The sequence below is a fragment of the Mus caroli genome, unplaced genomic scaffold (assembly GCF_978045245.1).
Source record: "Mus caroli unplaced genomic scaffold, Mus_caroli_1 scaffold_9, whole genome shotgun sequence".
Taxonomy (NCBI): domain Eukaryota; kingdom Metazoa; phylum Chordata; class Mammalia; order Rodentia; family Muridae; genus Mus; species Mus caroli.
Window position 1 is genome coordinate 11032617 of NW_028227264.1, and position 17967 is coordinate 11050583.

General features: G+C 42.8%; 1 protein-coding gene across 5 annotated transcripts in view; it reads right to left on the bottom strand.

Moving 5' to 3' along the window:
* Positions 1-16929, bottom strand: part of Aig1 (androgen induced 1) — a 237813-nt gene extending 220884 nt beyond the window's left edge. Inside the window, exon 1 of one of the 5 annotated variants that reach the window (XM_085842655.1) lies at positions 16581-16923. In XM_085842655.1, coding sequence (XP_085698781.1) covers positions 16581-16721 — 141 coding nt within the window. In that variant the 5' untranslated portion in view covers positions 16722-16923. Of the gene's footprint in view, positions 1-16580 lie in introns of all 5 variants that reach the window. The other 4 variants (XM_029482396.2, XM_021174292.2, XM_085842654.1 and 1 more) reach the window with 4 other exon arrangements.
* Between the last annotated feature and the right edge of the window lie 1038 nt (positions 16930-17967).

Consider the following 17967-nt stretch of genomic DNA (forward strand, 5'->3'; position numbering starts at 1 on the left):
AGGGTGTCACCATCTGTTAGTATGGGGATGGAAAGGGTGCAGTCAGAATGGAAAACTATTCAACGGGAAGGGAGAAGAGAGAGAGAGAGTCTGGCCATGGAATATTCAGTAGGCAAAAGGTGCTGAGGTTCAGTGTGTTCACAGTAGAGTTGACCATCGTAAAGAGAGAGGCACATGGGCAGTGTTAAGTAAAGATAAGGGGAAAGGTTTACAAGTGACCCAACATGGAAGTTTCTTCTGATTAACCTTATTCTCCTGAAACAAGCAACAAGGTCACCATGCTCACTGACTTAAGATTGGTATCACAGTGAGAATAAGTAACTGTGGAGTTCCTATCCCCAAATGGAACATCTACAACATAAACCCTACACTTAAGGCTTAATGAGACATCACCAAAGAGGAAACAGAAGGATTTTAAAAGCCAGAGGACCAGGATGATTTCTGTGTGATAGTCTCTTTTAGAGAGGACAAAAATGTTGCTGCCATGAGCCCTCGGCAACATGGCTGCCTACAGGAAAACTTCAAAGACCACACTAGTCCACATGCCAACACAGATGCAGGAAATTTTCATAGAGCCTCATGCCTAAATGAAGAGCTATAGGCAAGGAATGGCTAATGAGGAAAGGAGAATCAGGTTTCTTTGGTTGGTTGGTTGGTTGGTTGGCTGGTTAGTTGGTTAGATTTTCCAAGGACAACACTCCTATCTCAAGTGGTCATCCCTAAAGATATACAAATGGAGTCTACAGTAATTAAAATCAGTAGGAGATAAACACACACACAATACATATCACACATAAACACACACATATATAAAAAGGCCGTGAAATCAAGAAGGAATTGGGAAAACTGGAGAAATTAGTTTGTATAAAAGTGATGCAAATATATTGTACAAGTGATCCTGTAATAATAATGATGATGATGATGATGATGATAATAATAAATATAGTTCTCTGGGGAAGAGAACAAGTTGTGAAAGAAGACAGACCGATGCCCAAGATACTAGGACAGAGAAGAATGGGTAAAAGGCATTCTGGGAAGAGAGGAAGCTGCCTAGAAGCAGGTAGTGCAGCATCTGAGATCTTTAGTCATGACTCTTCAGCCACACCAAGCAGAATCCTATGTGGCTTTCTTTAATATGGTGCAGCTGCGTGTACAGGCGTGGCCAGGAGAGACATTGAGTTCACTCAAGAGTACAGATCTTCCATGTAGAAAAAGACTAAGGACTGAAAAAAAATTGGTGCTTAAAGATATGCTAGTGTGTACTTACTGAGCAAGGGATATATGCGGACACATAAAATAACAAGGAAAGGTACATACAGAGCTGTCAACAGTAGATGCAGACAGATAGTGGGACCAGCAAATGGCAGAGGAAGGTCACCTGGGAGGCATGCTCCTGGAAAAGCAACCTCACCTTTTCTTGACAATCTACAGTTTCTCAAACGGCACACCTCCTTTCTATTTGTGTTTAGGGATACTAGGCCACATTTTTTTTTCTTTTCTTAAATTTTTTCCCAACCAGGTCTGGTGGTACACACTTTTAATCCCAGCACTGGAGAGGCAGAATCAGCAGGATTTCTGCAAATTTAAGGACAGCCTGGTCTACACAGAGAGCTCCAGGCCATCCAGGGTTACATAGTGAGACCCTGTCTCAAAGCACACATGTATGTGTGTGCACATACACACACAAACACACACACACACACACAAATACATCTCCATACAATATATTTTGGACATGTTTTCCCTTCCCCCACCTCCTCCCAGATCCTTCTCGCCTCTGTGCCTACCCAACTTTATGTTCTAACTAAGGACACTTAGAATATATCAAATTTAGGTCACAACATAGTGGCTTTGTAGAGAAAACAGAAAGAAATTGGTTCCAACATGGTCACAGTCACACTATGCAATTAACTCTTGATATTATACTGAAAATTTAATATAAAAAGTCATTTAGAATTATCATGTTTCATTGGTCGCCAATAAAAATACTAAATAAAAAATAAAGCAACCAAGTTACAGTTCACATGAATATGTCCCATGGCTGCTCACATATCTGGTAGACACCAATCTCTGAATTGAGAGACCCGTTTCTCGTTCTTGATCTTAGATTTCAAAGACGTGGAAGTCATTATAAAACTGCTCACCAGCAGGTCCCAGCTAGCTTCTACCTACCATCCAGATCAGCATGGTTTTCTGGTATTGGACCAAAGCAAAATCTTAACAGAACCTATGCTGAGGTTTAAAGGCTGTCTCCTGGGTGACAAGAATACTGCAAACGTTTCCAACGTGTCCTCCTTTTGTTATTCAAAGTCACAAATTACATCTTGGTTACTTTACATTTAAATGATGTTTTATTTATTCTTAGAAATTTTTATACATGTATACAATGTTTCTTGATTAGAACCAACCTCCACTTACCCTTCCTACTTTCCTTTATGTTCGTAATTTTAAAAATGTAATTTTGGGGGGCTGGTGAGATGGCTCAGCAGTTAAGAGCACTGATTGTTCTTCCAAAGGTCCTGAGTTCAAATCCCAGCAACCACATGGTGGCTCACAAACCATCTGTAATGAGATCTGACTCCCTCTTCTGGAGTGTCTGAAGACAGCTACAGTGTACTTACATATAATAATAAATAAATAACTTTTTTTAAAATGTAATTTTTAAAAGTACCTGTATTTACTGATCAAGGCTGTCTTACCCGAGAGCTTAAGCATTTAATCTCTATCCTCTTACTCGGTATTACATTTAGTTAAACTATTAGTCTGTGACATTAGTCCTGAAATGACCATGTCATTGCAACTCTTCAATCTTGTGTTTGGGTTTGGCCATATAAATAGCAATTAGGGTGATACTAGATAGCATTGAATTAGCTAGTTTTGTTATGCAATTAGCTGATATTATCTCACTTAATCCTCACAACAACCCTATATGGTGGGTATTATTATTATTCCTCTGTAATAAACGAGACAAGCAAATGAAACAGAAACATTTAGACTTGCAGAAGGGAATTAATTTGTTCAAAGTCAGAGAATTGACAGAAAAGTCACAACTGAAATTCACTGTGACTCTTGAATCTAACCATTTATGTCTTACACTATACAATCCAATAGACACATAGTATCACTAATATTAATTGCTCATATGTTGTATATAATTTTCCAAATATTGTCAGCATAGTTTGCTGAGAGTTCATGTTTATCATTATCATTTTATATTCAACCATTAAAAATAAAAAAAAAAAACTTCTTGGGAAATATACATGTTCTTTCAGAGGACACAGTGAGTGGTAAATTAGCCACAAACTTCTTAAGATTTCTGTGGGAGAAGATCTGGCTTCAGTAAGTTTTCCTTTAGTCCCGGACAACTGTCTCTGAGCAGCCTCAAGAAGCATTCTCACCTGCTGCCTTCCTCCAGGCTGAACCAGCGAGGAACACTAGACACAAGACAGAAGCAAAGGTTGGGGATCTATTAGTTAATTCTTCTGTCACCATGACGCAAGATGGTAACCGAAGTAGCTTAAGGAAGAAAGTGTTTGTGGTAGCTTACAGTTCCAGAGGGGTAAAGTCCATAGTGGTAGGAAAGGGCAGGGCAACAGGAACAGGAAGAAGCAGAGAGATATTTCATCACACAAAGAATGCAGAGAGAAAGAACAGATAGTGGGGGCAAAACTATGAACCCTCCAAGTTCATTCCCATTCCCAGTGATGCACTTCCCCCAGCAAGGTTCTCCCATCTAAAGGCTACATTATCTTCAGGGCCACCAACTGGAGACCAAATGTTCAAACACCAGAAACTATAGGAGACATTGCTACTTCAAAGCTCCATGGGGTCTTTTTTTCTTTCTTACCTTTCTTTCTTCCTCAAGGGACCCTGCACCATGTATGAACACACAGGATGCAAACCTAGCAGTGCCCTCAGCTTGCAGCTTGCGAGGGTGATGCTGCTCTATGACTTCTATGCCCTGTGTCCATAGGTAGATGTTTCCATAATTGCACTTCTTCAAATGACTTACTTGTAGTCTGGCAAAAATCCTGCACAGACCTAGAAGTGATCTGTTTGAACAAGGAATATGCCATAGCCTTTTTTAAAAGGATATCTTTGTGTGTGTGTGTGTGTGTGTGTGTGTGTGTGTGTGTGTGTGTGTGTGTAGGGGGAGTGTCTATTCACGTGTATGTGTGTGCATGTGGACATCAGAGGTCACCTTTGGGTGTCTTTCCTCAGTAGGCATCTACCTTGTTTTTGTGACAAGTTTACTCACTGGTCTGGGACTCATCAATTAAGTTAGATTAGCTAGCTAGGGAGCCAAGAGGGATTGGCCTACATCTGCCTCTCCAGAGCTGACTTATCAGGCCCTAGCCATCATGCCTGGCTTTGTTAAAGTGAGTCTGATGGATGAGACTCAGGTTCCCATGCTTGTGCCGCAAGCACTTTACTGACTGAGCTCAGCCTCTACTCCTGGGTGCCTTTTGACGAGCGTGAGGATGTGGAAGAACATTACAGAAAAGGGATGTGTCATGGTACAGCAGAGATTCTTTCAGCAGACTCCTAATGTTGAAGAGTCAACTTTTCAGATTGGACCCCATAAATCACTCACGACTACGCTACGTGCAAGTGTAGTGGAGGATGAGAAGAACACGCAGGCAGACCCAGGGTTACCATACACAGAACACCATTCTCATCTCTTCAGCCATGGTGATTCTATACTAATTGGGATTAGGATATGACGATTTATGTTTGGCTCAATTATTTATGAGTCCAAACCAAATGTAGCTAATGCCACTGAGTTTTGTAAACTCGGACTTAAAGACAGCTAGTCACTAACATTTATGAGCTATGTGGTGAAAGGTTTGCAGTGCCCGAACAGGAAACTGGAGCTGAAGCGCCTTGAGAGATTTTTGGCATTTGTATTGTAGACATTCCAATCTAGAGGGCTAGCAGGAGCGTAGACAAACATTTGCTCTGGTATTGGAAGGATCACAAAGTGATCTAAAGTTAAGACAGGTTCTTAATGACTTGGTATTGCTATTCTGTGTCTAAGAATTTATCCCAAGAAAAATAATCACAGATGTGCATAACATTGATCTATTCCCACATTTGCTAAGATAATCAATAGACACAGACATATGAAGCAATATGGACTTATTGAAAAGTATAATGGCATGGGAAAATGTTTACACAATTTTCTTTAAGATCCAGGTATTAAAACCATATGCAGGCTATTTCTGGCGCCAGTGCAAATGAAGCAAGCCACCTTCACTTATCCAAGTCGATAAAGAACGGAACAGAACAAGAAAAGCAGCTATTATTGAAGTTTGGAAAACATACTATGGAAGGGATACGCAGACATGAACACGGAGCACAGGATAAGTTCCCAGGACTTGTAAATCCCTTTGTTCCCCACATGTGAGCTGAGGGCAGGCTGCCTCTAGAACCTGTACAGCAAGTGCTGACAGCACAAAGCCCTCAGGAGACACTTCTTCCTAGTAAGACTTCTGTGTTCTAGAAATGGTGAGTCCACCTCTCTCTATCCACCACTTTGGCATAATTGTGTCCTCCCCTCACCCCTTGGCCTCCCAATAAAAACCATTCCTCTGTATTAATACAGTGGAAAAAAAAATAGCTTGTCCAAGAAAATTAGCACGAGGTAGGTTACAAATGAGGGGTGTATTGTATCTCTTTTCTTGTGTTTTCACAATAAAGGCACACCCCAGCTGTGTGGTCCACCAGACAGCAAGGGGATCGAAAAGCCAAGAAGACACCATGCTTTGAGCTAGGGGAAACAGGACATAGGGTACATGACAGACATGGCTGGAATGAAAACCTGAAGACTGTCAACACACAAGTTCATAAGAACTGACATCAGTCCCAGGCACAAATGGAAAAAAAAAAAAAAAAAAAAAAACAAAAAAACAACCAAAGAAACAGATTGGTGGCTTCAAAACCTAAACCTCCACCTAAGTCACCGTTCAAGTCCCAGCTGATCTTAGAAGTGCGAGCCCCTGACAGACGCTGAAAATTCAGACCACACTGGAAATTCTACTAATACCAAAACCTCCATGAAACAGAATATGAAGCTGGAATGTATGCAGGATGATACCTGCTAAAACAAACTGATAAATTAACACTCTCATATGACATTGAAACGGCCCAGAATCACACACCTTGTCTTAAAAAGTTCCGGTTATTAAAAACAAAAACAAAAAACTTGTGCAAAAATACACAGAAAAATACGACATGCAATATATATGTGTGTGTGTGTATATATATATATATATATATATATATATATATATACACATAAATCAACGGATGTTAAATCAAAGTTGGTCCAGACAATTGGAGCCACAAGGCAATGAACTTAAGGCAATTCTTCGGAAATATCCTTTAAGGTCAATGTGAGCACTGTTGAAATGGAAGACAAAGAGAAATGCATTGCCAGGCAACAGCAATATAAAAAGGAACCAGATGGTCGCTTCAGATCTAAAACATACATTATCTGTTCTGGATGAGTCTGTTGTCAACTTGACAGAAGCTAGAGTTATCTGGAAAGCGGGGCTGCAATGAGACAATTCCTCTCTCCAGAATCATTGACGACACGTCTGTAGGGCATTTTCTTGATTAATGATGTATGTGGGTGGGTCCAGCTCACTGTGGGCAACACAACCCCTGGATCTTGGACAGTATAAGAGACAAGGCTAAGCAAGCCACAAGGAGCAAGCCAGTAAACACCATTCCTCCATGGCTTCTGTTTCATTTCTTGCCTCTAGGCTCCTACCTTATGTTCCTTCGCTGACCTCTCTCAGTGACTGACCATGACCTGAGAGTTGTAAAATTAAAAAAAAAATAAAAAAAAATTCTTCCTGAGTTGTTCATGGTGCTTTATCACAGCAGTAGAAACCCTAAATGAGACAATATCCAATTTTTAACAACTCTGTGGGTGTGTGTGGTAGAAGAATGTGAGTAATAAAGGAGTCAGTACCTGTGAAGCTGGATCAAGAGAAATTATGTCCCCAAAAGGAAAAGGGGGGAAAAGGCAACCCATCCAACTATGACTAACTGTGACACAGTAACCAAAAGGCCAAAGTCACAGAGAGAGGGATGAATGAAGAGCTACAGAAAGAATATCTGAAATAAAAATGGTTGATATTCTCCCCAGCACTGGGGAGGCAGAGGCAGGTGGATGTCTGTGAGCTCCAGCTAAACTTGGCCTATAGAGTGAGTTCCAGGACAGCCAGGGCTACATTAGAAGACCCAGTTCTCCCCAAATATCTGAAACTGAGTGAAAAAAATAAAACTAACAAACCAACAAAAAACCAACAATTCCAACCGCTGCAGCATCCAGAAATTATCTCCTGCATATTCACGAGAACGAAATGAAAGCACACGGTCACAGAAAAGATGCCTGATCATGAATATCCATTGCATCCCTACTTATAATAGCCCAGGGTAGAAACAATCTTGATGTCCTTTAATGTGTGCATGGTTAAATAAGCTTGGCACGTCCATTAGCATAAAATATTAACAATCTGTATGACCATCCAGAGACTTATCCTGAATTAAATAAGTCAATTCCAAACAGCCAAATATGCATGGCTCTACTAAAATAACATTGTTAAAATGATTTTTAAATATCATGGCAAAAGGGAGCAAATTAAGATTGCCAGCAGTCAGGGATGAAGTGGTGGAAAAGGTTACATTAGGATGGATAGGTCCACACCTTAAACGCATCAGGTCCTGTCTCTTGGATGCCAGATGAGGAAAACAGGGTGAAGCCTGCCACGAAGGATTCCTCGATCTTCCTTGCAAACGCTGATAAGCAGATCGAAAAGAAGAGACTTTCATATACTGAAACGGACATAGCTGGGCCTCCCACCCTGCCAGAGTCTCTGCACCAACGTGTAGCCATTCACAAAAGCACCCCGGTGACCTTCTGGCACAGTTAAATGGATGTTGATGGTGACCAAACGATACCACTTGAAGTACACACCTTCTACAAGGGAAAATTCATGTTCTCACAAAAATTGGGACACAAATGTTGACGGCATTACTTTTCACTATCACTACAAATGTGAAAAGCTCAAACGAAAATCCATGTGTTAAAAAAAAAAAGAAAAGAAAAGAAAAGAAAAGAAAAGAAAAGAAAAGAATAGAAAAGGACACCTGAGAATGGAAGCATGGTGGCCTGAATTCAATCCCTGGAACCCACCCACATACAGGCAGAGCAAGAGAATACCACAGAACTGTCCCACTAACCACTGCATGTGTATAATAGTATATGCACAAACCACACACACACACACACAGAGAGAGAGAGAGAGAGAGAGAGAGAGAGAGAGAGAATAAAAATAGATTAAACAAAATGGACAAATTGTGGTACATTTAAGCAACATTGAATGCATCATTGATACAAGGCAGCATTCATGAATTTGAAATCCATTATGGTAAATGAATTTTAAAAAATAGATTCAAAAGCATACAGCAGCCCTTCTATTCTGTTTCTAGGAAAAGGTAAGACTGTAGAAAAAGAGCAACAAGGCCATTTGTAAAACACATCTGTGGTTGACAGGTCAAGGGAGTGCTTGACTGTGGAGAGGCAAAAATGCCTTTATGTTTTAGATAAAAATCACACCAAAAAGTATTAAATGTGTGGAAGTTAAAAATAAATTTAAAGAAAATATGCACAGACACCGATCTGATGTTTGTAATAATATGTGTATGACTGACAGAATCAAAGCTAAAGTACTACTAATACTGGTATCTGAGCAACATTTGTAATTTGAAAATAAGTTATAAATAAAATGCTCTTTTTGTAAATCTGGCACAAATATATGGTACATGTCTATGCATGCAGGCACACATGTCATCTGGGGCTAACATTTTGTGTATTCCTTTCGGTACACAAATGTCCAAAATAAGTAACATCTTGGAACAGTAAAATGTAAAGAAATTAGGGAAATCGAAGATGGGAACCCTTTCTTCCCTATGGTTTCCTGTATTTTACAAATATTTCCCTTTTAGTTTTTTTAAACATCAAAAAATAATAATTTGTGATCACAAATGTACAAAATTTATAATGACTACATATTGTCTTTGAAGTTAACATTTTCTATGATGTAAAAGTGTCTGTGATATAACAGAGAGAAAAGGGCTGGCATGCTCCACCCCCGCCCACCCCTACCCCACTCACCCCCACAGAATTTGTTCTGCTCCACAATGGAGCTTGTCACAGGGTGTGTCACTTTCAAACAGAGCCGTCTCGCTACCCTGGGATTCACTACACTGCAGGAGAGAAATGAGCCCTGTAACAGTCTCCCACAGGCTGCACAGAGAAAGCCTTGCTGTTACAGAACCCCAGGCAGCCAGATTTTTCCGAGCTTGGTTGGAGCACAAGAACATCTGATTCAATGTGGAAAATTGTACTACTGTTCACGCCTCCACAGAAACATGTGACATCTCAGGGCAGCACAGAAAAACAGATGAAAACCCTCAAAAGCAGTTACCAGTTTTGCTAAATGTTATACCAGACACGGGAGGAATGGCAAGGGTGGGGAAAGCTGTGACCTCAGCCTTTGGTCACATGACTTTCCATGAGCTCAACACCATTCTCAGCTAGGAGAGGGAATGGGTGAAGAAATCAGTCATCAGTTCCCCTCCTGTGACTCCCATGACCAAAGTAGGCTTCTGTTCTACACCTATCCAAACAAAGCCTGGGGTGGGAGTGGGGGTGGGGGTAGGGGTGAAACAGACAGGGAGACAGACAGAGGCAGCGAGAGAAACACACAGAGACAGAAAGACAGAGGAGGGAGGGGAGGGGAGGGGAGGGGAGGGGAGGGGAGGGGAGGGGAGGGGAGGGGAGGGGAGGGGAGGGGAGTCAAAGCAAGGCAAAGGATTACTCTCCTGGTTTTTTACATACATTTGAGTGTCCTGCAGATGCAGTTACATGCTCTGTTTAATATCCAAGAGAATTAAAGACAAACACCTAACTTTGTTCTGCAAGTAGTGATGAACCAGTGGCCTCCACATGGCACCTGTGGCTTTGGCTGGCTAAGGAACACACCATAGTTACGTAACAAACACAGAATGCCAAGACATTTCATTTCCTTCCAGGTGATACCATGGACTGCGGTCAAGTAGGCACCTGATAAGTATGTTTGAGTACATACGACTAACACAAATGTGAAACACAGTGCGCTTAAGGAGTTCCTTTTCCTTTCCATATATACATACATACATATCCAAGAACACTGGATCAATCATCTCCTGTGGTTTGAACAGACCACGCAAGATCTTCCATATTGGAGCGTTTATTACTCTGTCCCTTCTTACAGTTTTTCTTAAATTCTTTTCATGACAGATAATAAAAGAGACGATGATAACAACAAAATAATCAGACTCAATCCCTTCACTCATATTAAAATATAAGACCTTGCCCTGGTCTCTCATAAAATTATGAAACATCCAGCCAAAGAATGTTTAATTAGCCAGACATAGTGACACATGCTTTTAATTCCAGTACTGAGAAGAAAGGGGGTTGGGGATGGGGGCAGGGGGAGGGGGCAGGGGGGCAGTCTTCTTGAGCTCAAAGCCAGCCAGGCTACACCGTGAGACTTTGTCTCAAAAACAAACAAACAAAAGAATGGTTAATTATAATATTAAAAAGAGGTTGTCTATCATGCTACTAGTATGCTAACTATGATGATATACGTATCAGACTTGAAGAGTAAGTGCCTAAGAAAGAAGACTTTGCTCCCTGGCACCATGTTACACATTCACTATTCCATCTCTAGGAACAGTAAGACAATGTAATTGTTTTGTGTGTCTTGGCTGCCCTGAAGATTATCTCCATATGTTCTTCAGTGGTAATAAGTAGCCTACCGTAACTTGATGTATGGTACCTATCTTTCACTTCTGTTTTCAAACTGTAACGTTTTACATGTTTTAACTATGTCATTGTTTAAGGCACCTTAAGCACAGTTTGGAAGTATGCAGAATTACTATCTCAGAATTACTATCTGCAGGCATTCCACATTAAATTACAGTCCACAGCATCATTTATCAAATTAGAATGTAGACATGCATCACCTGATGGTCTTTTTAAAATGCTAATTCTGGCTGCAAAGGTGTTGAGGCTTGAATGTCCCATTGGCTCACATGTTTGCACACTGGGTCCCCATCAGTTGGTCATGTTTTGGAAGAATGTTAAAGGAAACTTTAGGAGATGGGGCCTCCTCAGAGGAAATGTATGCATAGTGGTGAGCCTTGAAATTTTGCTCTCTGCTTCACACACCTACTGACATTTCTTCCCCTTCATGATGTTCTGTATCCCCACAAACTGGGAGCCAAATTAAACTGTTAGTCCCTCCAAGTCCTTTGTTGGAGGTATTTTGTCACAGCAAGGGAAATAATTACTGGGCTACCAAGACAAAATCTGTATAGTTAAGTTCTAGTGGGGCACTGAGCATACGGGTCCTCACTCACACTTTGAGCAAGGGGGTAAAAGACAACAGTCTCCCAACGCCTGTATGAAAGGTCCAGATAAAACTAATGAGCAAGGCACGGCCCTAAGAAATCATAACTCTCGGGGGATGGAGAGATGGCTCTGGAGTTAAGAGCACTGACTACTCTTCAGAAGGTCCTGAGTTCAAATCCCAGCAACCACATGGTGGCTCACAACCATCTGTAATGAGATCTGATGCCCTCTTCTGGTGTGTCTGAAGACAGCTACAGTGTACATCATTATTTTTTTTTAAAGTACCTAAGGAGCAGAAGGGGTCTGCAACCCTATAGGAGGAACAGCAATATGAACTAACCAGTACCCCCAGAGCTCGTGTCTCTAGCTGCATATGTAGCAGAAGATGGCCTAGTCAGCCATCATTGGAAGGAGAGGTCCTTGGTCTTGCAAAGATTATATGCCCCAATGCAGGGGAATGCCAGGGCCAGAAAGTGGGAGTAGATGGGTTGGGGTGCAGGGCCGGGGGAGGGTATAAGGGATTTTCAGGATAACATTTGAATTGTAAATGAAGAAAATACCTAATAAAAATAATTAAAAAAAGAAATAACTCTAAAAATGTAACAGAACCATAATGGCTGAGAATATCAGACCTTATTTATTTATTTGTTTGTTTATTGTTACAAACTTGAATCCAACGTCATTGCTAATCTTGATAGCAAATATCCAGTTCATGTTTTCCAGGAAGTTGATTCTGCCCCCTCTGTTAGAAATTTTATTGCACATCTAAATAATGTTTGGGTCAAAACACTTTAAAAGTGCCTTTGATGTTTTGGGAGGAGAGTAGACAAGGAAAAAAAAAAACCACTCGTTAACTATTTGCAAGGATATTGTTTCTGCTTATTCAGACATTCACTAAAAACCTACCTACTGCTCTAAGAATTACCATGCAGGCTTATACAACACAGTTGCCTTTGGGTTAATCTATCCTGGATTTCTTCTAAGTCTTTGTTTTAATTATCTTTGGGAATAATCACTATGTAAGTTGAAGAAGAATCGTACAGCTAGTGAATACAGGAATGAGCCCAGATCATCTGGAGAAAATCCATCAGTAATGACATTGACTAAGAGAATATCCCAAATGTTTGTTTAATTTCTTTTCCAGCCCATTTACAATTCAGAGTAGTCCTTTTGGCTTAGTGTGTTGTCTTAGTCGGGGTGTCTATTCCTGCACAAACATCAGGACCAAGAAGCAAGTTGGGGAGGAAAGGGTTTATTCAGCTTACACTTCCACACTGCTGTTCATCACCAAGGAAGTCAGGACTGGAACTCAAGCAGGCCAGGAAGTAGGAGCTGATGCAGAGGCCATGGAGGGATGTTGCTTACTGGCTTGCTTACCCTGACTTGCTCAGCTTGCTTTCTTATAGAACCCAAGGATGGCACCACCCACAAAGCACTGCCCCCTCCTCCCCCCATCACTAATTGAGAAAATGCCTTACAGCTGGATCTCATGGAGGCATTTCCCAACTGAAGCTCCTTTCTCTGTGATAACTCCAGTTGCGTCACGTTGGCACAGAGCCAGCCAGTATATGTTTTGTATAGCAGTAGTTTCAGAGATAGATCAGAGCAAAGAAAAGGCTTCATCTTCTCCATGTGGCTTAACCTTTATAGAATCTTCCACTGTCCACTGTTACACATATGCACACCCCACATGAAGAAGCAGGTAAAATCCTATGTTTACAAAAAATCAAAAAAAACAAAAAAAGCAATTTTCTAATATGCCTAAGTGGCTGAATCAATGAACGGGCCTCTGGGGATGTTTTCTCTAAACCAGAGACTCTGCATCCAGCAATGTCCTCCCCCTATTTGGTAACCTGCTACAACAGGTTACCAACATTTTAGTGGCCTAAACTATATAAGCTTATTATTTTACAGCTCTGGAGGTCAGAAGTCCAAAACAGGTTTCACTGAGATAAAACTCAGAATTCAGCAGATCTGTATACCCTGCATAAATGCTATGGGAAAACCAAGTCCTTGCCCCTTCCTGGCCTGAAAATCCCCTCCCCCATCCTCACAGCCAGCAATGGCAGTGTCACTTTGTCACTTACTCCCATGGTCACATCCTCCTCATTTTGGGTCTTCTCCCGATTTGTTATTCTGCCTTTAAGAGGGCTCATGTGTGTGCAGAACCACTATGTATTCTGCATGTTCCTGAACAATTAAACTGTCTTAGTTCCTCTCTTGCCCACTAACCTAACACAGTCTAGAGATTCTGCGCTTTAAGATGTGGAAATATTTGGGTCCCACGGTTCTCCCTAGCACATCAAGGTGGTCTTTTTCCACTTGCTAACTTGAAGTCTCCCATGGCACTCTAGTTCCCTGGCAGTCCCTCCACACAAAGGAAAGCAACGCTCAGGAATAACAATCTAAGATTACCAGTAGCAGTGAGCCATGTTTCAGCTTTTGACCACCGGCTCTGATTCTGCTGGCTCTCCTACTCAAAGAAAGATTTGACCACCACATAACCACCTGTGCCTGGCCTCACGAGCCCAAGTTTCCTGAGTCCTGTTCAAGTCAGCTGATGCTGCAGAACTAGATCCTAACCATGGCCGTCGTGATTAGTGGCCTCGCTTGCGATGCAAGTTGGCCAGAAATGGGGCCTTCTTGTTAAAATTGTGACAAGCAAAGGCCCTCTTTGAAAACTGCTTAGAATCATCAAAATTGCCCAGTAGGAGTATGTAAAGTTTACTCACTGTCATTTAAAAACACAGAGGAATGTAAAATTATACAGGTAGCTTCCATTAGGGCTCTCTTTTCAGGCCCTCACAGGGGTCTGACAGATCGGCTGTTTGTACAGCTGTACAGTGCTCCAAGGACTCTAAACCTTTAATAGAAGAATAACGCTCTGCATGATTTGTGGAATATACTTCAGAGGTAGTTTCTCTCAGGAACTACTAGTTAAGTGTAATTATTCCATTTCAACCAGGAGCCAAAGACTGTGACAACTTTGAATGACTGGATTAAGACTCTAGATAAACAGAGGGCTAAAACATAAGAGTGAAATGAAGTTTCAAACCTGAGTTTAATACTGGGCTACCCAGAGAAAATCTGTATAGTTAAGTGCTATTATAAATGGGTCCAACAATTGCATATGAAAATAGAAAGGGCATGGCAGCCCGCCAAACTGACTACTACCGTTTCAAGTCACATGAGGGCTAGTGGGGGGAGATTGTTTCTTGTGATCCTCATTTTCTAATCCATAATAGGCAATGCCAATGTAAAGCATTGAGTTAACCTACACCCCCCGTTCCTGATGACCTCTCACCCAATGACCTGCTTTCTCCTCCCCCACAAGAACCATGAAAGGCAAAGAAAGGCCCAGAGGAATGGTGTTCATAAAAGCTATGGCTCCATCTTCGGTCACACTCAAATAGACCAGCTCAGGGGAAGAGCTGATTCAGGAATGAGAGAAGACCTTGATACAAAAAGGAGTTCTGCTCGCATTGCATCCTAAAGGGTTCTGAAAGCCTAGGCACTTTTTGTTTGTTGGTTGGTTGGTTGTTTGGTTGTTTGGTTTGGTTTGGCTTTGTTGTTTTGGTTTTTTTGGTTTTTCAAGACAGGGTTTCTCTGTGTAGTTCTGGCTGTCCTGGAACTCACTCTGTAGACCAGGCTGGCCTCGAACTCAGAAATCCACCTGCCTCTGCCTCCCAAGTGCTCCTAAATGCTTTCTATGCATAACTATCAGAGCCTTGGGGCTACTGAAGATTGAGTATACTCTGTATATGCGAACATCTGCTTGCTGTACCACACATCTGGCAAAGCCAGTCTCCACTGACTAGCCAATCAGCCCATCCAGGCAGGTACTCCCAGAGATAGCCATCTATATGAAAGCTACAAGGAGCTGAGAGCAAAGTCCTATCATGTGTTCTTCAGGTGGGCAAACAGTAGGAGGAAATAAAAAATGCTGGTAGGGAATGCATATGTTTAGAGGGAAGTTAATTCCAATAAGAAGCTGAAAAGCCCAACTCAGGCAGGCAACACCAGGCAGCCCTTTGCCTAGAGGCAGGTGGGAAAAGTTGCGTATATCTTATATATTGAAAATAGAAGGTCTTTTGAAAACATCTACCTGTATCTCTTTAGGCATCTTACACCGCTGGAAAGATATTCAAATAGGTTCAAATTTGTCAAAGTCGAGGGTCAAGAAAATTTGTGCCAACCTTGTGATTGCACCAAGCTTATGCATAACCTCGGAGTCTTTGCGCTCCAGGACTTGGCTGTATGTTTTTCTCCGTGATCTTTTAATTGCTTGTGTTTCCATACACGGCCCTTGTTTGATAACCTTTGAATATATTTATGACTCAGTCTTGGTGACTTTTCAAAGCTCTACACCTACCCCAAGTCATTACAAGGCATTGTGCCCTCTGATTATCTACAGGAGTGCTTTCGGTACCCAAGGTATAAAAACTTAAAAATAATTATACTTGTCTGCTCCTCTTTAAAATTATCATGTGTCAGCAGAATGGATGATTACACAAACTGCAGACTTTCAATGTGAAAGACTAGAAGTTCAGTAGTTGCCAAGTGGAGCCTCACCGGGAACTGCTCTCTCAGTGTTTCTAAAGAGTTTTAAACAAATTGTTGACAGTGGGCAGAAAAACATGTGCAAAGGTTTTTATGGGGCAATTTCTCTCCTATGGGGCAATTTCTCTCCTCCTGAAGGGGGTGTGTTTGTGTTTCTAAGCCATGTTCCATGGAACCAGGCAATACTCAAGTCTCCTTTGGGTGCTGCAAGTTTACCTTTGCATGAGGTTCTGGAAAACACTTTGGTGGAGAATTAATGATCGGGGCCAACAGATGCTTTTGGTGGCACAATCCTATTCCCTGGTCACTTCTTAGAAGCAGGCCTGTGCCCGTTTGGCTGTACTCCCATGTTTTCCTCCTCTACCTACCAGGTAAAGGTGAGAAGGGCATCCAGGCCTTCAGTGGAGCCCAGCGTGGCTGTTGGTGGCCAGCACGCATTGGTGCTCCCGTGACACACACACACACACACAGGCACAAACACGCACACACGCGCGCACACACACGCACAAACACGCACGCACGCACACGGAGGTGCAGCCCACAGCCTTACCAGATCAATGAAGGTCAGGAACTTCCAGCTGCCCCCGTAGGTCTGATGCGAGGGCATTTCGATGGCCTTGTAGTTGCACAGGATAGAGCAATAGGATAGCAGGATTGCTACCCTCAGCACCTGGCAGGGGACAAGCGCCATGTTCGCGCGGCCTGGCCCCGCCGGGCTGCTCGTGGGGAGGGCAGGCGAGCTGCTCCGCAGTGCCGGGCGCCGTGGGAACCGGGGCGCGGCGCGGCGAGGCGAGGGGCGGAGCGCAGGAGGCGGGGCGCGTCCCTGGGGACAGTGGCGGCGCCGAGCGCACCGGAGACCTGCGCGGGCGGGGCGGCAGTGCAGCCTACGCGAGCTGGCGGCCTGGTGTCATCTCTGGCGTCATCTGCGTCATTCTGCAGCGGCGTTTGTCGTACCGGCCGGGCGCCCCCTAGGCGGTCCGCGAGGTCCACCCCGGCCTCCACGGTGGGAGCGCCTCTCGGGCAACCGCGGTTCCAGACGGGAAGGACCTGGCCGAACCGGTCCGGACCCGGCATCCCCGGGCAGCTGGTGCTGGCTGCCATGGCACCAGATGGGGTCAGAACGTGTAAAGCTACACACAGTCCCCCTCCAGTGACACCCATTACTTAGGATTCAGTTGAGGGTTTAATATTAATGAGCATTTATGACTGTGAAGCCCCTTATAAATTTCACAAGGCTTTAATAATTTATCAGTATGCACGAGCTTTGAACAAATTCTTTTTTAAACTTATTACGTGTTGTGGGTACATGCATGTACCACAGGACAAACGTGGAGGCCAGAGGACAGCTCAGGTGTGAGCCCCCTCCATCGAACGCAGGTCATGAGGCTTGATGGCAAGCTACTTTAGCAGTTACTGACCAGGGCAAGTTTTATAAATAGAAATCTGTGCTGATTGCCATGACTGCTATGAGACAGCATTCCATTTGCAAGCCAAACCACCCGGAGGATGTAAACCTCACCCACGCATGTGTGATTTAATACAAATCTTTCGGAGTTAAAATTCCTTTTGCACTTCGACATTTCCCACCCCACCTCCCTTATACTACCGCACCAGAGCTGAATGGGAGGAAAGTAAATATAAACTGGATTCCCTCAGCCTTCCAGTAAATGTTGTCACAGGGAAGTTGCAGCAGTCTGTGGGCGGAGTAGGGGTTTTGTTTTCTTTTAAATCATGATCATGTTTCAACCAACCAGATAAAGGGTCCGGTTATGAGAAGACCACATGAGTATTTCCTGTGGATCCATTCAAAACAGGTGTCCCCTTCAAATAGTCTCTGAGTCAGAGGGTGTGGTGGGAAGGTCTAGGGGAAAGCATAGTCTCAGAGGTAAAGAGAAGCAAACAAATCCGGCTTGTAGGTTTTTCCACTCCACTAGGGA